This window comes from Amblyraja radiata, chromosome 17, assembly GCF_010909765.2.
Source record: "Amblyraja radiata isolate CabotCenter1 chromosome 17, sAmbRad1.1.pri, whole genome shotgun sequence".
NCBI classification, from domain to species: Eukaryota; Metazoa; Chordata; class Chondrichthyes; order Rajiformes; family Rajidae; genus Amblyraja; species Amblyraja radiata.
Window position 1 is genome coordinate 33,966,902 of NC_045972.1, and position 26,463 is coordinate 33,993,364.

General features: G+C 42.9%; 1 protein-coding gene across 1 annotated transcript in view; it reads left to right on the forward strand.

Moving 5' to 3' along the window:
- LOC116982911 (diacylglycerol O-acyltransferase 1-like) overlaps window positions 1–26,112 on the forward strand; it is a 79,275-nt gene extending 53,163 nt beyond the window's left edge. Inside the window, exons 10-14 of the mRNA XM_033036464.1 lie at window positions 557–669; window positions 4,798–4,863; window positions 8,716–8,803; window positions 12,041–12,103; window positions 25,963–26,112. Of these exons, the coding sequence (XP_032892355.1) occupies window positions 557–669; window positions 4,798–4,863; window positions 8,716–8,803; window positions 12,041–12,103; window positions 25,963–26,112 (480 nt within the window). The remainder of the gene's footprint in view (window positions 1–556; window positions 670–4,797; window positions 4,864–8,715; window positions 8,804–12,040; window positions 12,104–25,962) is intronic.
- Window positions 26,113–26,463: the final 351 nt, after the last annotated feature.

Below are 26,463 nucleotides of genomic sequence, written 5' to 3' on the forward strand. Positions count from 1 at the left end.
GGAAAACTGATATAGAAACCAAATGACTGAGTCCAATTGCTCTTCATCTGCAGAATTTGAGTCGGTGTTGATTCATGCCCAGTCTCTTTGCCTTGACCTATTACACCTCACTTTATCAAGCTTTGCAGTAAAGATTCTGATGTGTCTGGCCCTTTCCTGTATCTTACTCATCCAGGGGGATCCCCTGTTCATTCAGCGCTGCATGCATGACAAAGCAATCCTGGCAGTTCGTGGATCAGTGCCAGCAGAGGTCAACTGATACACAATGAAGAGCAAATAACATATTCCCAATGGCATGGTAAGGAACCAATGAGCAGGTGGTCAGAGGAATGCCAACTTGGAAGTAATTCAGTCATTCGGCACATCTTCTGAGGGAAAAAAACATAAGACAGTTACAATTTTGGACCAGAATATACGATCCACCAACCAGTAGACAGTTACAATTCTGTCTACTGGTTGGTGGATCATATATTCTGGTCCAAAATTGTCTCTACAGTGTGAAAATTACTCATTTGTTAGTTGAGGGATATTAATTGACATTTGGATCCTTCCACAGATACCAAATCACTTCATGTGGATCATATTTTTCCATGGCTTCTTTCACTCAACTTTGAACCTTCTTGCTGAGCTGATGCGATTTGGAGATCGGAGGTTTTATCGAGATTGGTGGTGGGTGTCTAGTCACACAAAAACATCCTATGTGAAGAGGAATTACCAAATACTGTTTAAATTGAAGAAAATGTTTACCTTTGGCATTTCAGAATGCGATTAGGTGGTTTTGGAAAAGGTTTCTATATTAACTGGTAACCTCTTGTGGGCCATTTTCTCAGATTGCATTTGAAGCATTCAATTGATTTGAATATTTTATTGCCACATGTGACAAGTCACAGTGAAATTATTTGCTTGTATACTGAAGGTATGCAAATAGTCACTAAAGAACGGATGCTGACAAAGTTACAAAGTATCCCACGCCAGATCCATCCTTGTTCCCCCCCTCCCCCTTCTCTCCTCACGGCAGTTCCCCACGCCGGGTTCTCCTTTGTTCTTCCCGATCCCTCTGACATCCATTTTCAGCACAAAGTCAAAAACTATTGCAGAAAGTGAGAACGGAGTAGAAAATCGACATAAATATTAGTCACTAATTAACAAATGAGACTTAATTCTTTAGACTTAAATTGTTACTTAAGAATTGTTGAATTTCCTGAAAATGGGTATGGGGAATTCTGATTCACCTGTTCATTATGTTTCAGGCAGTGAGTTTCATTGGAAGCCTGGTGTCATAAATGGCCATCACTGCTTAACAGCAGTCTGATTTCTTGAATAGGAGGTGCATTATGTTTGTAGGAGCCATTTTAAAAGTAAATATGTGCTTTGAAACTTTTAACAATGGTTGCAAATACAAGTGAGTGTTTTTTGATAATTAGTCCAAGACATGATGAGTTAGATATTAAAGCCACAGAAGGTAAGAAGAGCCTTCAGATATGTGCCCATGAGAGTAGGGAAGATTCAAACAAGGGGACATGACTTGAGAATTAAGGGACTGAAGTTTAGGGGTAACATGAGGGGGAACTTCTTTACTCAGAGAGTGGTAGCTGTGTGGAATGAGCTTCCAGTGAAGGTGGTAGAGGCAGGTTCGTTTTTATCATTTAAAAATAAATTGGATAGTTATATGGATGGGAAAGGAATGGAGGGTTATGGTCTGAGCGCAGGTATATGGGACTAGGGGAGATTATGTGTTCGGCACGGACTAGAGGGGTCGAGATGGCCTGTTTCCGTGCTGTAATTATTATATGGTTATTATTATTATATGGTTATAAGTTGCTGCCGATGTTAATGACAGGTGATATTTCAAGAAATGAAAAGCAATCCATGAAAAGGATTCCATAAAATATGAGTTGGTAATATTAGTCAGCAAATGCTGCATCTCTACTGAATGCATTACAATATTTATCTAATGCTCAATCCATTGCACTCAATTACTCTCTTTGAAGAATCTATCAATTAGTACTCAACCATTTTGAGGTCTTTCCTCACCATTACACAATTATCATGTGGGAGAGCTCCATGGTAACAACTCGCATGCAAATACAATGATGAATTCACACAAAATATATTCACAGAACTTTTATTGTCACAAAATCAAATTTCCATGCATTTTGTAATAGAAAATAGGTGCAGGAGGCCATTTGGCCCTTCGAGCCAGCACCGCCATTCATTGGCGTTCATGGCTGATCATCCATAATCAGTAACCAGTGCCTGCCATATCCCTTGATTCTGCTAGCCCCTAGAGCTCTATCTAACTATCTTTTAAATTCATCCAGTGAATTGGCCTTTACTGCCTTCTGTGGCAGAATTCCACAAATTCACAACTCTCTGGGTGAAAATGTTTTTTCTCATCTCAGATTTAAATGGCCTCCCCTTTATTCTTAGGGGAGTAACGTATTGTATAGGACCGGCACTGGCACATGATTCCTCCCCTTGGTGAAGAAAATGCGAATCATGATGAGAACACGTACCACTGAGGCTGCTGGTTGGGATTATGTTCAATGATGGGTTTTCTGCATCTCTTCCCTTTTCACTCAGAATCTTCTGATTCAGCTTGCTGAGGGTATAAGTACACACTTACCAATTCCCTCCTCTAGACATTCAGCCTTAGTTTCGTTTTCATTTTTCTGCCAAAGTACTGGAATCTTCTCAGCTATAAAGTGAGAAAATGGAAGATAATAATAATAATAATGGATGGGATTTATATAGCGCCTTTCTAATACTCAAGGCACTTTACATCGCATTATTCATTCACTCCTCAGTCACACTCGGTGGTGGTAAGCTACTTCTGTAGCCACAGCTGCCCTGGGGCAGACTGACGGAAGCGTGGCTGCCAATCTGCGCCTACGGCCCCTCCGACCACCACCAATCACTCACACACAAGATGAAGCAACATTATGTCCTGATCTTATATTTGGAGAAATCAGCACTGAGATTGATATCTCATAATGCAGAGCCTGGTAGAGGAGCGGTCTGAACACAATGAGGCAACATTTAGTTTACAGAGTAAAAACATAGTGTGCTGGAGACCGAGATTGCGCATGTTCTTTTGCACAGAATTATGTTCTTGGGGGAAATAACACAAATCCAACCTGCCAGAAATCCAACACATAAATTCAAGGAGCATAGTGGAGTCTGGTGTCAACATTGGAAAATGACTTTGCACACAAATTTGGCCACTATCCTTTAAAATAATCATATGTGTGGTGATTTCCATTTGCGCAGCTGTGGTACTCAACGGGGGGAGGGTCTGGTGGCCAATTCCAAAGCTTTCATTGCAACACACCAATGTACATCAAAGGCCTAATTGATGCAGGGGAATCTCTCTTGTGATTCTGGATACATTTCAAATAAAATTCCAGGGGTTCATATCAGTCCATTTATCTGAACTCTAGCTATCAGTAGAATTGCTGAAGTACCATCCAGATAAATGGCAGTTGTTCCGTAGAGCATAATACTTATGTCCATTCCTGTCAGTCACCAGTAGTCTAGCTGTTGCCTATCAGCCAACCAGCCCTGACCATTTCAGCCCAAACAGATTGCAATTTGAGGGCGTCTACCCCAAGCCCAGCAGCTCAGCCTCCTCTCATCTCTCTTGCAGAGAGGCTTAGAATCATAGTCATAGAGTGATACGCTGTGGAAACAGGCCCTTTGGCTCAACTTGCCCACACCGGCCAACATGTCCAAGCTACATTAGTCCCATCTGCCTACATTTGGTCCATATCCATGTACCTGTCTAACTGTTTATTAAACGTTGGGATAGTCCCTCCTCAACTACCTCCTCTGACACCTTGTTCCATACACCCACCACCCTTTGTATGAAAAAGTCACCCCTAAGATCCCTATTAAATATTTTCCATTTCACCTTAAACCTATGTTCTCTGGTCGTCGATTCACCTACTGTGGGCAAGAGACTGTGCATCTCCCCGATCTATTCCTCTCATGATTTTATACACCACTTAAAGATCACCCCTCATCCTCTTGTGCTCCAAGGAGTATAGTCCCTATAGCTCAAACTTTCTACTCCTGGCAACATCCTCGTAAATTTTCTCTGTACCGTTCCAGCTTGACAACATCTTTCCAATGGCATGGTGCCCAGAACTGAACACAATACTATAAATGCAGCCTCACCAATCTATATGTTCCCTTTTTCTTGTCATCTCCCTCCAGCTACTCTCATCTGGCAGCACAACCCCCATCTTACTTGTTCTCCATAATCCAATCCTATTCTCAAATTTCTCAGCCTAGGAATCTCAAATTTAGCTGCTGATCCTGTCTCAATCCAGTATACTTAAAAGGTGGAAGTAGGTTTTACATATAGTGTTTTTCTCTGCTTTATTCCTACTGTATTGCATTACGTTCTTGTGTGCGACTCCATCATGCCCCAATATCATTTACTCAACTGTCATTTGTAATAGCTGCATTTGTAATATCTATCATCCACCATAATGAGAAGTACATATTATTCAACCCAGGCTAAGAAAAATGCATTTCATTTGAAAAGAGGCATTGATCTTTAGAAAATCACACCCTGGTGATATACCTGAAAATATATTGCTGTATGATATGGGTTTACTCAACAGATTATTGTTGGATGTCCTTAATTTATTTTTCACTTCCTATGGTCAATATATGATTTTCTGAAATGTACTATTATCTTACTGTAACCTCAATGTCTTTGTGAATAGTAACAGAAATTCTCCTCAAGTCAAGGTAAAATTGAAGCTTTCAAAACTTTTATATTCTGTGCAGGAACTCAGAGACTCTCATTTACTTCTGGTCAAATTCAAATATTATTTTTCACACCTGGTGCATGAGGTAAGATTTAAAACTGAATTTTGCTAGTTATAGTTTCAACTTATCTGAACGTCACTGTCGGTCTGAGCTCTCATCTATGAAATTTTGATTGCAGAAATAAGAATTATACTTTATTTTATCTCATCCTTAGGGTTGTCCAAAATGTATACATGCAATGAATTGCTTTCAAAGTGCAATCTTAGTATTTAAAGGAGCAATAGAATGAACAAATTTCTGTGCAGCAAGATCCCTTAAGCAGAAAGGTTTCAGGTGACCTTATAAAAAAATAATTTAAACTAGTTCCTCAGTAGAACTCTCTTTTAACACCATAAAGATCCATGCATCCTAGTTTAATAACTTATCTAAGATTTCCAGGCCAAGGTTTTGGCTTGCCCGATCTATTTTCTTCATTGATTGGGGTTTCATTTCCTCCCTTATGTTATATCTCCCTTAAAATGTACTAATGAATGGAATAATAAATAAATGTACTAATAAATGTAAAATTACTAAATGTACTAATACTGAGGCACTGGTCAGACCACATTTGGAGCATTATGAGTATTTGGAGTTTTGAGCCCAAAATGGGAGGATATGCTAGCATTAGAGAGGGTCCAGAGGAGGTTTACGAGAATGATCTCAGGGATGATTACATGTAGGTTAACATATGATGAGCGTTTGACTACTCTGGGCCTGTACTCGCTGAAGTTTAGAAGGATGATGAGGAACCTCATTGAAACTTGTCGAACAGTGAAAGGCCTGGGTAGAGTGGATGTAGAGAGGATGTTTCCACTAGTGGGAGAGACTAGGGTCTAGGACCTGAGGCCATAGGCTCAGAATAAAAGGATGGATGTCAGGGGTTATGGGGAGAAGGCAGGAGAATGGGGTTGAGAGGGAAAAATAGATCAGCCATCATTGAATGGATGGGCCGAATTGCCTAATTCTGATCCTATAATTTATGAACATAATAATACAAATTCTAGTGGAAATACAGTATTAAGACATAATGGTCGTTACTGGGGAAGAAGCAATAAATTTGTATGGTGGAATTCCTTTTTATTATGCCTGTCTATATAAGTAACAACATTATTTCCCCAAATACACATCTACGTTTTGGCAAAATTCAGTATTAAATCTTACCTCATGCACCATTTTCCTATATTGAAATGGCCTGTCACCACTACATTTAAATTTAATCCTAGATTACCTGCTTATTACTCTGAATAGAGTTTAGCAAGTACAACCTTTTTTTCAAAGGCATTTAGTGATATCTCAGAGCACTAAGCCAAACTATACATGTGCATTTGTGTAAATAATGTTACTTGTATAGACAGGCATAATGAGAAAGAAGTTTACCATACAACTTTATTGCTTCTTCCCGAGTAACGATAATTATGTCTTAACATTACTACGAGAATTTGTATTATTCGTTTAAGGAAGATATGACATAAGGGAGCCCCAATCAATGGAGGAGATCAATGGGGTGATCCAACAATTTTGACAAGATGTCTAAGAGGAGAGGAACGTTGAATAGGTAAGGCAGCGGCAGGCATGGAAATCGCTATCAAAATATGGTGGGGCAGAACTTATTGGCGGCCGCGCGCGCATGCACACACACGCGCACACACGCGCACGCACACACGCGCGCGCGAGTCCCACCTCCCCACAGACCCCCAAAGCACAGCAATGTTTTTCAGATACTTTTCCAGTCCCTTTTTGGATACAACAATTGAATCCATCTTCAATATTGTTCCAGCTTCACTATTATTCCAGATCGTAACTACTTGCAACCGAAATAAATTTACCCTCATGTCATTTTTGGTTCATGTACCAATGACATTCATTCCGTGTACCCTAGTTCTTGATATTCATGTTAATGGAAAAACCTTATCACTACCTAATCTTTTATAGCTTGAAATACATCTATAAGGTTTCCAGGCAACTCCTCTGACGTATAGAGAACAGCCAATCTCTACAGACAATCAACTTAAGTAAATTATTTCATATTTGACTTAATATTTCATAAATATTTCATATTTGAAATAATTTTGGTAAAACTCTTCTGTATCCATATTAAATATTGTGTAGTGCCCAAACTGAACACTATATTGCAGTTGAGGAAGAACCAGTGTTGTATAAAGCTTCATTACAACTTTGAGACAAAAGGAACTGCAGATGCTGGAATTTTGTGTAGAACACAAAGTGCTGGTGTAACTAATAAACGTTGGGATGATTGACTTCTATCCTATAACCATTCTGATTCTTTTGATCTTCAGAAAAAGTAGCCTTTTTCTTCAGAGAATGTCTGTTTCTTGCCTGAAACTAACCCCAGAGTTTTTAGCAATTTATTTCCTATATAGCTCTTTACTCTGCCTGTGCTTAGTTTCTTCTCGAGCCACAGAGTTGGACTGACGGGAAGCAGTCCCGTCAGTCCAACTTTTCCATGCCGACCAAGATGCCCAATCTAAGCAAGTCCCATTTTCTTGCATTTGACGCATATTCATAGAAACATAGAAAATAGGTGCAGGAGGAGGTCATTTGGCCCTTCGAACCATTCATTGTGATCATGGCTGATCGTCCCCAATCAATAACCCGTGCCTGCCTTCTCCCCATATCCCTTGATTGCACTAGCCCCTAGAGCTCTATCAAACTCTCTCTTAAATCCATCCAGTGATTTGGCCTCCACTGCCCTCTGTGGCAGGGAATTCCACAAATTCACAACTCTCTGGGTGAAAATGTTTTTTTCTCACCTCAGTCTTAAATGGCCTTCCCTTTATTCAAAGACTGTGGCCCCTGGTTCTGGACTCGCCCAACATTGGGAACATTTTTCCTGCATCTAGCTTGTCCAGTCCTTTTATAATTTTATATGTTTCTATAAGAACCCCCTCATCCTTCTAAACTCCAGTGAATACAAGCCTAGTCTTTTCAATCTTTCCTCATATGACAGTCCCGCCATCCTAGGAATCAATCTCGTGAACCTACGCTGCACTGCCTCAATCACAAGGATGTCCTTCCTCAAATTAGGAGACCAAAACTGTACGCAATACTCCAGATGTGGTCTTACCAATCCCTATACAACTGCAGAAGAACCTCTCTACTCCTATACTGAAATCCTCTTGTTATGAAGGCCAACATTCCATTAGCTTTCTTCACTGCCTGCTGTACCTGCACGCCAACTATCAGTGACCGCTGTACAAGGACACCCAGATCTCGCTGTACCTTCCCCTTACCTAACCTAACCCCATTGAGATAATAATCTGCCCTCTTGTTTTTGCCACCAAAGTGGATAACCTCACATTTATCTATATTATACTGCATCTGCCACGCATCTGCCCACTCACTCAACCTGTCCAGGTCACCCTGCAACCTCCTAGCATCCTCTTCACAGTTCACACTGCCACCCAGACAGTTCACACTGCCTCTAACCCTTTCCCAACCATGTTTCTGTCCAAATGTCTTTTAAAATGTCTCTACTAAAACCGTTTTTTCCTGCAGGCTACCATTCATTTTTATAGCTTTTAAGGCTAACTCAAGCACAACATACTTACAAGAATTATCCAATTTATTAAACCATAATTTTCTGTATGTTGATGGAAAACATGTTCGGAGAAGGAATAACCATGGATAAATAATCAAATATTTTGAATCTCTCCTTCAGAATACTGATGGAGTAAATTAATCATTATCCAACCATCATACCATCACTGCAATTATAATTTGCAGTGACATTGGACAATAAGCATGTAGTCTTAGTTTTGGCAGGTGTAAGGTTCCACCTACATTAAAAGTTAAATACTATTAGTGCAAAGGTAGTTGCATAATCAGACTAATAAGTAGTTTGCTACAACAATGATTATTATTTTTGTTATTCAACAGACATATTTATAGACCACTGGTTGAGAATGGTTATTCAAAATGGGAAGGACAAGCCTCAGTATTCCTAATATCAACATTATACCATGAGGTAAATGAAAACAGTTGCACAGGGTTAGTGAAGGGGCATAATGTTTTGGCCATCTTTTGATCCATTCTTGGCCTCTAATAAACTGTCCTTCCAATTTATCCACTAGGAATGGATTATAAAATTACCAGGTGACTTGTGAGGCTTTATCTTCCTAGTGCCAACATTAGCAGTCCTGCACAAATAACACCTAGAAAGAACAAAGTGTTGGCATTTACATCGCACCATTCGTGATCTCAGGATGTGCCAAGGTACTTCTCAATCAATGAAGTACTTTTGATATAGCTCCTGTTTAGTATAGAAAACATGGCAACCAAGTTGTCTTTAGGAAACTCCTGTAAATGACCGGAGATATTGACCATATTGTACAGTCAAAGAGCTATACAACATGCAAACAGGCTATTTGGCCCAACTCCTCCAAGCCAACCAAGTTGCCTAAATGAACAAGTCTCGCTTACCTTGCCTGACCCCTATCCCACTAACTCTTTCCTATCAAGTTCTTATCGTTGATTCAAATACCTCTGTTTGTGGCACCACAATTTCTTCTCTATCTTTCCACAATGTCCCACGATACACCTGATCCCATTTGTATCTGGAAAGTTAAAATCTCCCACAGTTACCAACATTTTTCTTGCAGCTATTTGTGATCTCCCTAATATTAATTTCTCTAATTCCTACTGACTGTTGGAGGACTTTAGTACAATCCCATTAGAGTGAACACCCTATTCTTATTTCTCAGTTGCACGCACATAGCCTCACTGGATGATCCCTCCAAATGTTAAACAACATTCATGCTTTTCTGTAAAATATTACAGCAAATTTTAAATATTAACCTGAGAGCAGAACATTACATTCTAACCTAGCTTGATTTGGTGCCACGTGAATCTCAGATCCATCTATTCATGAACATTGAGCCCTATCTTAACAAGGATCCTATTATCCAAGGATCCCAATTCCTATTACTCGTCCATCTACGCTTCACACTGCCTCGGAAAAGCGACCGTACTCCTGTCTTCTCCCTGCTTCCATCAGGAAAACATTTGAAAACGTTCATCACCAGACACAGGAACAGCTACTTCCCCTCTGTTATCAGGCTTCTGAATGGTCATTCCATAAGCTAGGGTACGGTCTGATTCACCTCTGAACATATTGCAGACATTGAAAAAGTCTACATGGATTTAATAAGGCATTTGATAAAGTCCCCCATGGTAGGCACAGTACTTAGTCATATGGATTCAGAATTGGCTTATTCATAGAAGACAGGGTCTTATAGGGGAAGTGTGTTCTTCTGGGACAATTGGAATTCCACTGGGATCTGCGCTGCCACCTCTGTTGTTTGTGATATATATATAAAAGTGACTTGGACATAAATATAGATGGATTGGTTAGTAACTTTGCAGATTTCAAGATTATTGGTGAGGAAGGCTGCCAAGTAACAGCAGGATATAGTTCAAGTGAGTTTATTGTCATGTGTCCCTGATAGGACAATGATCACCTTCAGAAATTGGCAGAAAAATGGCAGAGTTTAGTTTAAGCAAGCTTGAGATGTTGCACGTTAGGAGGTGGAATGTACGCAGAAAGTATACAGTGAATGACGACGATTAAGAACTTTGATGTACAGAAGGATCTTGAGGTCCAAGTCCATAACTCCCTAACGGTGGCAACTCAAGTAGAAAGGTAAAGAAGGCATATTGTATGTTTGCTTTCAGTGGTTGGGCAATGAGTATGAGTCGGGAAGTTGTGATGCAGCACTGTAACACTTTGATTAGGCCACATTTGGAATATTACACGTGGTCCTGTTACAGGAAGATTAGTGAAGGCATTGAAAAAGGTGCAGTAGAGGTCTACCAGAATGCTGCCTGGATTAGAGGGTATTAATTATAAGGAGTGATTGGACAGACACAAATAATTTTCTCTAGAGCATCGGAGGTTGAGGGAAGAAGTTGACCTGATAGAAGTATATAAAGTTATGAGAGGCATAGATAGGGTGGACAGCCAGAACATTTTTCCACAGGGTGGAAATGTCAGACTAGAGGGCATAGCTTTAAATTGAGAGGGGCAAAGTTTAAAGATATGTGGGACAGGCTTTTTGCACATAGGGTATTGGGTGTCTGGACCACATTGACAGGGTGGTGGAAGCAGAAACGATAGTGGTGTTTAATGGGTTTTTAGATAGGTACATGGGTATGCAGAGAATTAAGGGATATGAGACGTGTGCAGGCAAATGAGATTGGTTTACAGTGGCATCATGTTTGGCGCAGACATTGTTGCCGAAGGGCCTGTTCCTGTGCTTTACAGTTCTATGTTCTCTCTGTTCTTTGACTCAGTGGAGAGTGCAGTGATGAAGGAGGGCGATTAAGCTGCATATGGCCTCCAATTTATCTCTAATAACTGTTCTATGTATGTTTTAGCTGTTAAACCTTGAATATATTCACAGATATTTCATCTTAAACCCACATGAATAAAAATACCCTAATTGCAATGAATTAAAATACTTGTTGGTTCTTTTACTCATTTAGTCAGTTTTGTGGCAGAAGCTGCAGATCATTGAAGATGAATTTGCTCAATGAGAAATGTCAAAAACATTCCATCAAAATTTAACAATATGAAACACGGAAACATAGATGCAGGAGTAGGCCATTTGGCCCTTCGAGCCTGCACCGCAATTCAATATGATCATGGCTGATCATCCAACTCAGTATCCTGTACCTGCCTTCTCTCCATACCCCCTGATCCCTTTAGCCACAAGGGCCACATCTAACTCCCTCTTAAATATAGCCAATGAACTGGCCTCAACTACCTTATGTGGCAGAGAGTTCCAGAGATTCACCACTCTCTGTGTGAAAAATGTTTTTCTCATCTCGGTCCTAAAGGATTTCCCCTTTATCCTTAAACTGTGACCCCTTGTCCTGGACTTCCCCAACATCGGGAACAATCTTCCTGCTTCTAGCCTGTCCAACCCCTTAAGAATTTTGTAAGTTTCTATAAGATCCCCCCCTCAATCTTCTAAATTCTAGCAAGTACAAGCCGAGTCTATCCAGTCTTTCTTCATGAAGATTCAGTGGAAAATACAATGGTTTTGTGTCTCTACAAAGAACTGTAATTGATATCTACTGGCAAGAGCTGGCTTTAGTATAAATAGACTTTTCTAAATGCGTTTTTGAACTAGACAAAATATAAATGAATTCTTTCAGCTTATGTAATAAATAACTATACGTTACATATTTTATTTGGATATAGTATCTGCTTGCAGCGCCACTTGGCATGTTCCGTTTCTGGATGTTTCTGGAGATGATATTTCAGGTAAGGCTACTTCACTTTTTTGTGATCTTTGTTATATGTTATTCATTATTTTAGTAAACATCAGTAACTTCCTGTTGTAAATTACACCTTAAGTCCTATCACCAACATACACACCAAGGGTCTAGGACAACTAGATTGCAAACATAATCATAAGTAGAGCCAGGATTTTACCTTAAATGCCATGTGCCTTTTCATGCCTTTTTTGATGATTTCACCAGGATAATCATCAAAAATAATTGAGTGCCTAAATCAGCCTTTTTTTGCCGTTTTGCTAAAAGGTCGTGTTATTTTCTCTAGTTGTACCATGATTACAATGATGTTCTTTATGCTAACACGTTAATATTAATAAGTTGTTATTAACGTGTTAACATAGTATAACTTACAAGGAAATTTCCACCACCGGGGGGGTGCCACCGTCGGTCGTTCATTCGTTCGTGCTGCTGCTCGCTGGTTCAGTCTTCTCCAAGATATTTTTAAGAAAGAACTGCAGATGCTCGAAAAATCGAAGGTAGACAAAAAATGCTGGAGAAACTTCTTCTTGCATATGGCGTGCACAGCCTAAAGTTGTAGGACAACTTGTTCTATTTGATCTTATTTGATTGTGCACGCCGGGTTGATTGCATTCGCCAAACAGGGTGGACCACGTGAAGGTTGCAATCTTTCACCCCCTGGAGAAACTCAGCGGGTGACGCAGCATCTATGGAGAGAAGGAATAGGCGACGTTTCGGGTCGAGACCCTTCTTCCGACTGATATGGAGGGGGGGAGGGAGGAAGAGGCGGAGACAGTAGGACTGGAAAGAGAGTTGGGACGGGGGAGGAGGGAGAAGATAAAGGTTATCTAAAATTAGAGAAGTCAATGTTGATACCGCTCGGGTGTAGACTACCCAAATGAAATACCCAAGCTTCTCTCCTCACTACATTTACTGCTGGCTCCAGTCGCAAATCTGAGTTTTCAAGTGATCTGTGGAAGGCATTCATTGATGCTGGAATTTCACTGTGGAAATTGGAAAACAAATCTCTCAGAGGTTTTTAGAGAAATACACAGAGGAACATATACCAAGCGAGTCATCATTACGGGAAAATTATGTTGACAGCAACTTCAACATTGTTGTGCAGAAAATTAGAGATGAAGTTGCATGCAACAAAATATGGATCTCAATAGACAAGACAACCAATGCTGTGGGGAGATATGTTGCCAATGTGGTCATCGGTGCACTGGAGGCAAGTCAACCATCAAAGGAATTTTTGTTGACATCGGAAGTATTGGAGAAGTCAAACAGCTCAACTATTGCTCAGTTGTTTACATCTTCAATTGCTGTACTTTGGCCAGAAGGTATAAAACACAAGAATGTTCTTCTGTTTGTGACTTACAGTTTTATTCCCCAAAATGTAGCATTTGTCATGCTTAGCTCAAAGACTTCATAGTATTGCCAAGCACATACGTAGCTTGTTTCCAAATGTTGATCGCCTAGTTTCCAATGTCAAGAAACTCTTCCACAAAGTACCGTCACGTGTGCAGTTGTTCAAGGAAATGGCACCCGAGATTCCGCTACCCCCTCAGCCCGTTTTGACTAGGTGGGGTACATGGTTCTCTGCTCTACTATGCTGCAAATTTTGAAAAGATAAAATAAATCGTCAACTGTTTTGAAGAAGAAGAATCTGCTGCAAAAGGGAACTGCAGATGCTGGAATATCGATATTCCAGCATCTGCAGTTCCCTTTTGAACACTTTGTCTACTCCACTGCGATATCTTCTCAAGGTATGCCTACTTTGAAGAAGTTCTCCTCCTCTCTCCGGAGACAGTTTCACAACCTCCTCTCTAACTGCACACCTTCTGTGATCCCCCCTGCCCTCCAACTGTACGACCATACCCTTATCCAGACTCGATACCACAGCCACATTTGCTTCCTCGGGGCCTGCCTGCGCCATAATCTCATACCCCACGGCTTACAGCTCCAGTTCCCTACCTCCCAGTTCGGATCCCAACCGGACCATCGGTACCGACTGGCCATCCACCAGCATACCCAGCAATTCTCCAACCGGGCACTGAGATCCACCCTGGTCGCGATGCGCCGGCACCAACAGGACCTCACATCGACACTCCCTGTGCTGCAGGCCTCACTAACCCAGACCTGCAACGGACCCCAGCTGTATTTCATCCGCCGGAAGATCCACCTCTTTAATAAAAAATTCCTGGCCTACCTCAATTCCACCAAGGACCTTAAATTATCCCGACTCCAGGCCGCTCCCGACGCCTACACTCCGCGACTCGACCGCCCGCAGACTCCGGGCCCCAACTCTGGCCCGCATCGCCTGCCCGAGTCCCGCGACGCCATCTTGGCCACTAGGAGCGACTTCCATACTCACCGGGACGCCGCCTTCACCGACCTCCACATCGATGCCGCCGCCGACCCTCACCTGCCTACCGATGACGCCCAGCCTCGCAGCTTCTACGGTAACTCGGACTTTCTCCCCCTCGCCGATTCCTCCGACATCGCCGCCCGACCCGAACTACCCGACAACGCTGCCGGACCGGGGCTCTCTCAACATGGCCGCCGCTACGCACCCGATTCATCTCGCCGCCGACCTGCCGACCATCCGCCCACCGGGACCACCCACGCATCGCCCGCGGACCCCGACTCAACCACCACTGGACTCCGACCATCGGGTCCGGTGACCCGCGCCACTCGACTCCGACCATCGGGTCCGTTGACCCACGCCACTGGACTCCGACCATCGGGCCCGTTGACCCGCGCCACTCCAGCCCCCTCCAGCAACCCACAGCCGTCGCCTTACCTGGAGCCTGGACTCTGCACTGGGCCTGGAGCCTTCACGCTGCTTACTCCCACTCTCCTGGACTTAACTCCACTGGGTCCTAGCGCCCGTCTGCCCAGCCGTGCTAACCTCAGTGGCTGCTCCACTGACCCTCCCCCATCCCCCCCCAACCATGTCACACCCGCTCTTCCCCACCCACCTTACAGCCCTCTCTCCCCCCCACCCCCTGACCACCCACCACCCCTCCAACACCCACAACCCCCCCCCCCCCACACATCGCCCCGTCCCCAGTCTACCCACCTGCCTTCCTCTGGCCCCAACTCCCACCCCTGCCGGGTGTTCACCATCCCCCCCGACCTCCCCCTCTCCCCCACCCAACGGTCTGTCCTCAGCAGAGGTCTCACCTTTGTCCCCCTCCGTCCCCATCTCAATGAGTTCCGCGCCCACCATGACTTGGAGCGCTTCTACCGTCGTCTCCGCCTCACAGCGCACTTCCATGGGAAGGAGTCCTCGCCCCCTAATGATGACCCCTTTTCTCGTCTCCAACGCACCCCGTCCTCGTGGAACCCCCCTAATAAAGTCCCGGCTCTGGAACTCTTCATTCAGAACTGCCGCCGCGACGTCAACCGCCTCAACTTCTCCACTCCCCTGTCTCACTCCAATCTTTCCCCCTCTGAACGCACTGCCATCGAATCACTCCGCAAAAACCCAGACTGGGTCATCAAACCAGCCGACAAGGGAGGTGCCGTGGTAGTCTGGCGCGCCGATCTCTACAAAGCTGAGGCCACGCGCCAACTCTCGGACACCTCCTCCTACTTACCCTTGGACCATGACCCCACTGACGAGCACCAGGCCACCATTTCTAGCACCATCACCGACTTCATCAATTCCCACGCCCTACCTGACCAAGCCTCCAAACTCATCGTTCCCCAGCCCCGCACGGCCCGTTTTTACCTTCTCCCCAAAATCCACAAACCCGGCTTTCCCGGCAGACCCATTGTCTCTGCGTGTTCGTGCCCCACCGAACTCATCTCCACATACCTTGACTCCATCCTATCCCCCTTGGTCAAATCCCTCCCCACCTATGTTCTAGACACCTCAGACACTCTCCGCCGCCTCCACGCATTCCACTCTCTGGGCCCTCACCCCCTCATCTTCACCATGGATGTCCGGTCACTCTACACCTCCATCCCCCACCAGGATGGCCTCAGAGCCCTCCGGTTCTTCCTCGACCAGAGGAGCAACCTATACCCAGCCACTGACACTCTCCTCCGCTTAGCGGAGTTGGTCCTCACCCTCAATAACTTTACATTTGACTCCTCCCATTTCCTCCAAACACAAGGCGTAGCTATGGGCACACGCATGGGCCCCAGCTACGCCTGCCTCTTTGTCGGGCACGTTGAACAATCCTTGTTCGAGACGTACTAGGGCCCCATCCCCGACCTCTACCTCCGCTACATTGACGACTGCTTTGGTGCCACCTCCTGCACCCACACACAACTGACTGACTTCATCCACTTCACCACCAACTTCCATCCGGCACTCCAATACACCTGGACGATTTCCGACACTTCCCTACCATTCTTTGACCTCACCATCTCCATCGCAGGGGACAGACTCCTGACCGACATACATTACAAACCCACTGACTCACATGGCTATCTGGACTACACGTCTTCCCACCCTGCCCCCTGTAAAGACTCCATCCCCTACTCCCAATTCCTCCGCCTACGCCGCATCTGTTCCCAGGATGAGACATTTCATACCAGGGCATCGGAAATGTCCTCGTTCTTCAGGGAACGGGGATTCCCCTCCGCCACCATAGATGAGGCTCACACCAGGGTCTCATCCATACCCCGTAACACTGCTCTCTCTCCCCATCCCCGCACACGCAACAAGGGCAGAGTCCCTCTGGTCCTCACCTTTCACCCCACCAGCCGGCAAATACAACACATAATCCTCCGCCATTTCCGCCACCTCCAACGTGACCCCACCACTCGCCACATCTTCCCATCTCCCCCCATGTCTGCCTTCCGCAAAGACCGCTCCCTCCGCAACTCCCTCGTCAATTCTTCCCTTCCCTTCCCTCCCGCACCACCCCCTCCCCGGGCACTTTCCGTTGCAACCGCAAGAAATGCAACACCTGTCCCTTCACCTCCCCCCTCGACTCCATTCAAGGTCCCAAGCAGTCGTTCCAGGTGCGACAAAGGTTCACCTGTATCTCCTCCAACCTCATCTACTGCATCCGCTGCTCTAGATGTCAGCTCATTTACATCGGTGAGACCAAGCGTAGGTTGGGCGATCGTTTCGCCGAACACCTCCGCTCAGTCCGCAATAACCTACCTGACCTCCCGGTGGCTCAGCACTTCAACTCCCCCTCCCATTCCCAATCCGACCGCTCTGTCCTGGGTCTCCTCCATTGCCAGAGTGAGCAACAGCGGAAATTGGAGGAACAGCACCTCATATTCCGTCTGGGGTCCTTGCGTCCTTATGGCATTAACATTGAATTCTCCCAATTTGGCTAGCCCGTGCTGTCTCCTCCCCTTCCTTAACCCTCTAGCTGTCTCCTCCCACACTCCCATCCGCCCGCCCTCGGGCTCCTCCTCCTCCTCCCCTTTTCCTTCTTTCTTTCCCCACCCCCCATCAGTCTGAAGAAGGGTTTCGGCCCGAAACGTCGCCTATTTCCTTCGCTCCATAGATGCTGCTGCACCCGCTGAGTTTCCCCAGCAATTTTGTGTACCTAAGAATCTGCTGCAGTCAGGATCGTAACTGAAATCATGCAGAAAAAGTCGCTCCACCGCCGCGATCTTGTGTTTATTACTGCTTCCAATTTTGCAAACTTCCCACAATCTATCACTTCCGTTGAGAAACGTGGCGAAAGTCCCATTAGTGAATAACTTGCAGGTTTTCAACTAAGTAGCTGACGATATTCGTAAAATTTTAATTAATTAATTTCATTTTAATTCATTTATTTCGAACAGAATAAAAAATAAAAAGCAAGTATGAGACAGCATACAAAAAAACAAAACAAGAATATTTATAAAGTGCCATAAACAATATTTATAAATAAATGAATCGTATGTGTCCGAAAAGGAGCAGGAAGAAGCCAAAGCTTATTAATTTCCACCCCTTATTCAACTGCTTATAATCTTCTATATTACTAAAACTCTGTTCTTGACTGCTTTTGGCGATCTGTGCTGCGATTTCCGAGAGAACGCCGCCACCTACGGCCGTCATTTTTGGCCACCTCGCTCAGAGCCCTCCTCCGCCGCATGTGTGCCGAGGATTTTTCCAGTCGATGAAAAATTACAGAGATATTAATGATTTTACAAAATTCCCCATTCTCTCTGCTGCCCCCGCTGGCGGCAGGGGGGATGGACTATAATACCAGGAAGTGGTATGCCTCAATTAGTCTGCAAGCTGGAGGAAGGCAGAGGGTCACGTTTCTCTGAGCTGTGAAACACACTGAACACATGTGCACACAACTGTGAGTAAGTACCCTTAATGTGGTTTGAAAATGAAAATATGGTTAAAGTAAAAAAGCACTGCCTGCAAATGGTTGTTTGGGGGGTTTGGGTTGAAATAAAAAGGCACTCTCTCTCCCCCCCCCCCTCCCCTCCCCTCCCCTCTCCTCTCCCCCCACTCTCCTCTTCCCCCCTCTCCTCTTCCCCCCTCTCCTCTTCCCCCCTCTCCTCTTCCCCCCTCTCCTCTTCCCCCATCTCCTCTCCCCCCTCTTCTCTCCCCCTCTCCTCTCCCCCTCTCCTCTCCTCCTCTCTCCTCTCCTCCTCATCTCCTCTACCCCTCCTCTCCTCCCTCCCCTCTCCCCTCACCCCCTCTCCTCTCACCCCCTATCCTCTCCCCCTCTCCTCTCCTCTCCTCTCCTCTCCTCTCCCCCCTCTCCTCTCTCCCCCCCCTCTCCTCTCCCCCCTCCTCTCCTCTCCCCCTCTCCTCTCTCCCCCCCTCTCCTCTCCCCCCCCACTCCTCTCCCCCCCTCTCCTCCCCCCTCTCTCTTCTCCCCCCCTTTCCTCTCCCCCCCTCTCCTCTCTCCCCCTCTCCTCTCTACTCTCCCCCTCTCTCTCTCCCCTCTTTTTCTCCCCCTCCCCCACCGTCCCTCCCCTAAACCCCCCTCCCTTCCACACATCCCTACCCCCTTCCCTCCAACCCCCTCCCCCTCCCTGCTCCCCACCTCTCCCCCTCACCTCACCCCTCTCAGCACTCCCCCTCTCCTCTCTCCCCTCCTCTCCCCCTCTCCTCTTCCCCCCCTCCCCCTCTCCTCTCCCCCCCCTCTCCCTTTCTCCCCTCTCTTTTTCTCCCACTCCTCCCCTCCATCCCCTCCCCCACCGTCCCTCCCCTAAACCCCCCTACCCTCCACACACCCCTACCCCCTGCCCTCCACCCTCCCTGCTCCCCACCCTCCCTGCTCCCCACCTCTCCCCCCTCCCCTCCCCTCTCCCCCCTCCCCTCACCTCTCCCCCTCACTCTCACCCTCTCTCTCTCCTCCCCTCCACCCCCACCTTTCCCCTCTCACCCACCCTCCCTCTTCTCCTCCTCGCCACCCCCCCTCTCCCTCTTGCCCCTCCCTCTGTGTCTCTGCCCCTTCCCTCTCTGCTCTCACTCTGTACCCCCCCCCCCTTCCTCCCTCTCTAGATGTGACTGCAAGTTGGGGACTATGCGTCAGTAGATAGGGTGGTTATGGGGTAAAAGGAGCAAATTAATAATATTAATATAATATCAAGGGGGGTAATTAGCATGACTGCGGGGGGGGGGGGGATAGTTAGTATGTGACGCTGCATGCCACCTCCCCCCCCCCCCCCCCCCCCCCCCCACAACCGCACGTTGGGGGAACAGACCCAACGGGTCTGCACTTGGTCTAGTTAACTTATACAATTTTAGCAGCTACTAGACTAAGTGGGACCCGTTGGGTCCCAGCATCACACGGGAGGACATTGTGGGCCGAATGGATTCTTGGGCTGGCGGCTCAGTCACTCAAGCCTGTTGTGCTGGCAGCTCACTCACTCACGGCTGGTGGGCTGGCAGTTGACTCACGGCTATTCCTTAAAATTCAATTTCAAGCTGGGTGCAAGGCTACCAAATTCAAGTGCAGTTTCTTACCACTTCAAGCAGGGTGCAAGAAGGGTTTCGGCCCGAAACGTTGCCTATTTCCTTCGCTCCATAGATGCTGCTGCATCCGCTGAGTTTCTCCAGCATTTTTGTGTACCACCAAATTCAAGTGCAGTTTCATACCATTTCAAGCAGGGTGCAAGGCCACTAAAGACAGCAAGTTGTGACCTCTCCCTCCTCCATCTTGCAGAGACTGAGTCACGCCCACACTTCTTGGTTTTATAGTCCCTCCCACCAGAAGGGGCGTGGCATTCAGGGCATGATTGACAGGAGTGAGAATCTCAACATTTTTTAAACACTAATAACTTTTATTTTTAATCGATGGGAAAAATCCTCGGTACCTAATGAGTGAAGGAGAACTGTGCGTAAGATGGCCAAAAATGACAGCCGTACGTGGTAGCATTATTTCTAAAATCAATATAAAACGCTAACGCAAACAAGTGGTCAAGATTAGACTTTTAATTATATAGAAGGCAAAGCAACTTTAATTAGGCAAGGCAACTTTAATTACGCAAGGCAACTTTAATTAGGAAAGGTAACTTTAATTAGGCAAGGCAACTTTAATTAGGCAAGGCAACTTTAATTAGGCAACACAGCTTTAGCATTTCCAAACCAAAGGCAACACATCTTTAGCATTTCCAAACCAAAGGCAACACAGCTTTAGCATTTCCAAACCAAAGGCAACACAGCTTTAGCATTTCCAAACCAAAGGCAACACAGCTTTAGCATTTCCAAACCAAAGGCAATACAGCTTTAGCATTTCCAAACCAAAGGCAACACAGCTTTAGCATTTCCAAACCATATTTACAAACCACATTAAGGGCACTGACAGGTCAGTAAAACTACTCACAGTTTAGTAGACGTGTGTTCAGTGTTATTCACAGCTCAGACTGAGAGACGTGACCCTCTCGTTCCACCATCTTGCAGAGACTGACTGAGGCACTCAACACTTCTGGGTTTTATAGTCCTTCCGGAAGGGACATGGCCTTCAGGAGAGAGAATCTCAACATTTTTTAAACACTAATAACTCTTTTATTTTTCATCAATGGGAAAAATCCTCTTGTCCTGCACAGCGGAGGGGGACTCGGAGTAAGATGGCTCAAAATCACAACCGTAGATGGCAGCGTATATATAAATCAATATATAGAACAACAGGAAGTGTTCAAGATCAGACTTTTAGTAATATAGATAAACACCTATTTCCATATGTACACCAAATTATTTACATTTATACACTAATCAAATATTTACAAAGCCATACAAAAAAAGAGGAAAAAAAGTAAAAATCCTCATGTACTTTACAGTATCTCTTAGTCATATATACAACCCATCACCCTATAATCACCCTTCCCGATACAATCAGTATATCCCATTCAAAATCACCTAACCTCATCCCAATATCCTTTAAAAAAAAAAAGTGTTTTTGTACATCTTTTTAAACTGAATTGTGTTTGTGCTAAGTTTTATCTCCTGTTCCAAACCATTCCACAAATTCACCCCAGATTGCTATGCACATACTTATAAAAGTTGTTCTGACATTGAGTTATTTTTAATTAAGTTCCCATCTCAAATTATACCCGCCCTGTCTTTCCATAAACAGTTTTTGTATGTTTCCCGGAATTAAATTATTTCTTGCTTTGTACATGATTTGTGCAGTCTTAAATTTAACCAGATCGGTGAACTTCAGTGTATGTGACTTTAAGAATAATAAAATGGTATGTTCAAGATATCCAACGTTATTGATAATTCTTATTGCTCATCTTTGTAATGTGCATAACGGCTGTAGGTTGGTTTTGTTCCTGGCGATGTAGGTAAAGACATACAAGGAAAATGTGAGAGAGTGATTTTAGCTAACAAAGATCTTGAAGAAATAGAAAACATAGCTAAAGTTCTCAAAAGTAGTTGTAATGCCACAAGATATCGACATGAATATAGAGTCTGCAGCTTGTTTTGGGTATGCACCAGTGACCTCAGCTAAGGTAGAAAGAAGTTTTTCACAACTGAAGCATATTCTGCATGACAGACGGCATAGTTTAACACCAGATTATTTGGAAAAAAATGCTTGTACCTTTGTGCGACCAGGCAACTTTGGTCATTTAATGCAGTATACCTTTATATTATCATTTTTAACCATATTTTGTGGTGGAAATAAATGCATTTTATGCCTTTTTTGTCAATAAATGCCTTTTTCATGCCTTTTTTGTAATTTTATTATGCCTTTTTGCCTGCATATTTCAGTTTTTTAGTGCCTAAGCATCCTGGCACTAATCATGTCAAATGCAAAAATAATGATTTGCATTTGTACTGCATTTTCACGATCACAGTAAACGTAAAGATTTAAGAGTCAAGAGTGTTTAATTGTGATATGTACTCAAACGGAACAATGAAATTCTTACTTGCAGCAGCACAAGTTTGTAAACACTGTACTCAATAGATAACATAAACAAAAAAAATCAATAAATAAAAAACTCAATATAGTGCAAATCAAAACAAACCCCAAAGTCCCTAGTTGTGCAATCAAGTTGAACTAGGTAGTTCAGAATTTATAGCAATGTTACAAAATTTTGAGATTTTAAAAATCAAGTCTGTAATTTATCCCATCAGATAAAGCATAAAAATAAGTTTAATTTGACACCTAATTCACTTTCATATCTCAAGTATTTAAAAAGTTATGGCCATTTTCATACTGGGAAATGAGCATCTTGTTCTCTATTGATTTTCTGTAATATATTTTTTTATTAAAGGTAATCAATTACAATGCTTCAAACAACTTTATATCAAATTAATTCAATTTGCATTAAGTAAAACACTAATAATACTTATCTACTATTTTTTTTTAGAAATAATGATAGAAAAAGAATAGAACAGTTATAAACCGGATCATGAACCGACATGGTTAAATATAGAAAAGGAAGACTGTCTACCTTTCAATGTAGGTTCGATAATTTTTGCACCAACGGAAGTACAAAAAAAAAATTATAAAGACAACCTAATAATATATAATAATAGACGTATTTGGAAACAAATAGTTAAGACTCTACATTTGGATAATCTCTCATTTAGATTACCAATTATGAATAACCCATTGTTTAAACCTGCTATATTAGATGGGGGGTTTAAACAATGGGATGATTTAGGAATTACAAGGATAGAACACCTTTATAGAAAAGGAACATTTCTTTTATTCCAGGAGTTACAAGATATTTATGGATTGTCTCCACAACATTTGTTTAGGTATTTACAAATTAGAGATTATATTAAATCCAATACACAAGATTATAAAAATAAAGAAGCAGGACTGTTAGACGAACTGTTTAATTTATATCCAAATACAGAAAAATTAATAGCCTATATATATAACATCATTTTGGATAAGGAGAATCCAATAACGGAAATATATCGTCAAGCATGGGAAAATGAAATGGGATTGGCTATAACAAAAGAAAACTGGGAAGAAAGTCTACAACGAATACACTGGTGTTCATTAAACGCCAGACATATATTGATACAATTTAAAGTATTATATAGGTTACATTATTCGAAAACTAAATTAAATAGTATTTTTCCGAATCTCTCCGCTATTTGTGATAAGTGCAAGAAAGCAGAGGCAAATTTAATACATAGTTTCGTTACATGTCCTAAATTGAATTATTACTGGACAGAAATTTTAAAAGTTATTTCTGAAGTCATCAAAGTTAAATTGGACCCTAACCCAAAGCTAATAATATTTGGAATTCCGGATTTACATCTATCACTTACAGTAAATCAAAGAAATTTCTTTGATTACTGTTTGATAATTGGGAAAAAAATCATATTGAAATTTTGGAAGGGAACATTATCCCCCACAACCAAAATGTGGGCAGCAGAGATGATGGAGACGTTACATCTGGAAAGAATTAGATTTGTCCTATTGGACAAGTATAATTCTTTTGAACAGATATGGTCTCCATATATACAGTATTTAGAGAAGTAGCTCTATTGATTTTCTATGGACATAACAAAAAAGCTGTGATCGTGAACAGTCAAAAGCCCATAACTTTCTTAAAAATTAAGAGAACTGAATGAAATTTTCAGTTATCATAGATTGAAGCATTCTGAAACAAATATAAAATAATCTTACTTGGATGACCTGAAATTAAAGCATATAATTAGTTAGTTACCTAATTGTAGCTAATTTCAGACTTCAATTACTAGATCTAAACATCTATCCATTTCTTAATAAATGATTAACATTTTTAAATAGCCTAAATGTCCAAATAATATTCACAAATAATTCACAATAAAACATGATTTTAAAATCTCATTTACATTAATTTATAGGCCAAATGGAAGGAATTTAGTGTTTAATTGCTGTAAATAAATGTCCATTTAAATCAGCTTTCCAGTGGGTCCCTGTGGAACGCGCTGGTTTAGAACGTTCACATTGCGGTAGATTTGTGCCCCAAATGCCCAGAAAAATACTGCGGGATATAATGGGTCCAAAATGAGCTACTCGCAATATTAAACTTTGTATAAAGGGATCTTTAGAAGCCCTTTTTAATGTAAAAATATACAGCCAACCTTCTGTGGTTTGCTTTATGAGACCCTGCGGTTGCTGGCGGTCGCGGGTTTAGAGATTGATTTTTAAACTACTATAACTATTATTCAAGGCCTTTAAACCTAATAATAGCTTTTGCGACGGGGTCTTTCAGCGATTTTTCGTTAATAATTAACTAGGCTGAACATTTTCGATTGGAACAGCTTAGAGAAAATCGCGTTTTAAACCCGCCCCCTCTAAACGGCGCCAAAATCGCGCACACCCGCAACGGCAGATTTTCACCGACGCTTCAGGTAGGCTTTGCAACATACCTAGAATTTAGTTAGCGTTTGTAGTGTTCAATAGCCTGATGGTTGTTGGGTAGAAGCTATTCCTGAACCCGGACGTCATGATTTTCAGGCTCATATACCTTCTTCCCGATGCCAGGAGTGAAATGACAATATGGCCAGGGCGGTGTGGGTTCTTGATGATGTTGGCTGTTTTTGAGGCAGCGCCTCCTATAGATCCCCTTGATGGTGAGGAAGTCAGTACCCGTGATGGACCAGGCAATGTTCACCACTTTTTATAACCTCTTGTGTTCTTTCATCATTAAAAAAAAAAGAAACAACCAAGACCCAAGAAAAGCTCAAGATCTTTAAATACAATTAATTTAGTATTACAATAAATTTAAGATAACATTTACAAAATATAAATCACAGGAAAATTATTCATCTCTTTCAGAACCATTCTTCTTTATTTAAATGAGTAATTGAATGTGTACTATATCCAAACTGATATGGGTTGAGCATGCAGATTTCCCAAATAACTGCTGGGAAATAGCAGTATGTTGATAGTTTGCTTTTGAATTCCATTAGTCCAATATTGCTGTGACAGAGTACGACACAGATGAAGATCTCTCAAGAGGTATAGAATTCCATGATTGTGTAAGTGGTCATCAGAAATGTTTTGTGTTGCCAGTCTAACCTCTCTGCAGAATCACACACCGCTGGTTGGCACTATCTCAGATTAGGTGGCTGCTATTGTGGAACGATTTGAGAAGAATTACATTTCTTTACACGGGTTGAAAAACTGCAATCCTTTGCTGCAAACGGCTGTCAATGTTCCATCGCTGAGTATATTCATGGTTGATATAGATAGACATTTGGACAGAAATGTAATCAGTCAATATGGTGATTATATGAGGCAGAATCAGCATGCAAATTGAATTGGAGTGTAGGGCGAAACGCCATTTATTCATAAAACCGAATAAAGCTTTGCCAAAATGGAAGTTTATGTTGCAATGATTTATGACTGTAGATTTTGATCTTCAGAAGATAATCTAGCTGTAACATTGGCTACTTTTAATGTACTTCTAGTAATGGCTTTTTTTTTCTCGCTTAAGATCTTCTAAACTTGACTAATGCTGTTTTTGACTTTTTTTCCACAGGTTCCCACTGCTTGGATTCTAAATAAATATTTAAGAGGACTCTATGGAAATGCAATTGTGTGGATTTGCATTATTTTAGGCCCTCCTTTACTAGTGCATATGTACATTCATGATTACTATATTTATCTAGAACGTAAGGCAAATGCATAACATTCATTATTAAAAAGAGAACTTTATTTTATTTTATGGTTTTTGTTTTCTATACCATGCATACTTTCCTACTGCACATCCACTCCTGTCGGCAGGTGTCGGCTTGATTTTCTCTAACTTCCTCAGTCAGTTGCATTTAGGATTTTGCTCGTGGTGTACTTCGAGTTTACCAAAATCCTTACTTAATTCAACAGGACAATTTTGGAGTATGCTGATCACAACTCTGATATAGCAGTAACTAGAGTGAAACACAACCCGGATTTAGTGCAGTAAACACAGTCACTTCAGTTACAGTGCATTCAGAAAGTATTCAGACCCCTTCACTTTTCCACATTTTGTTACATTACAGCC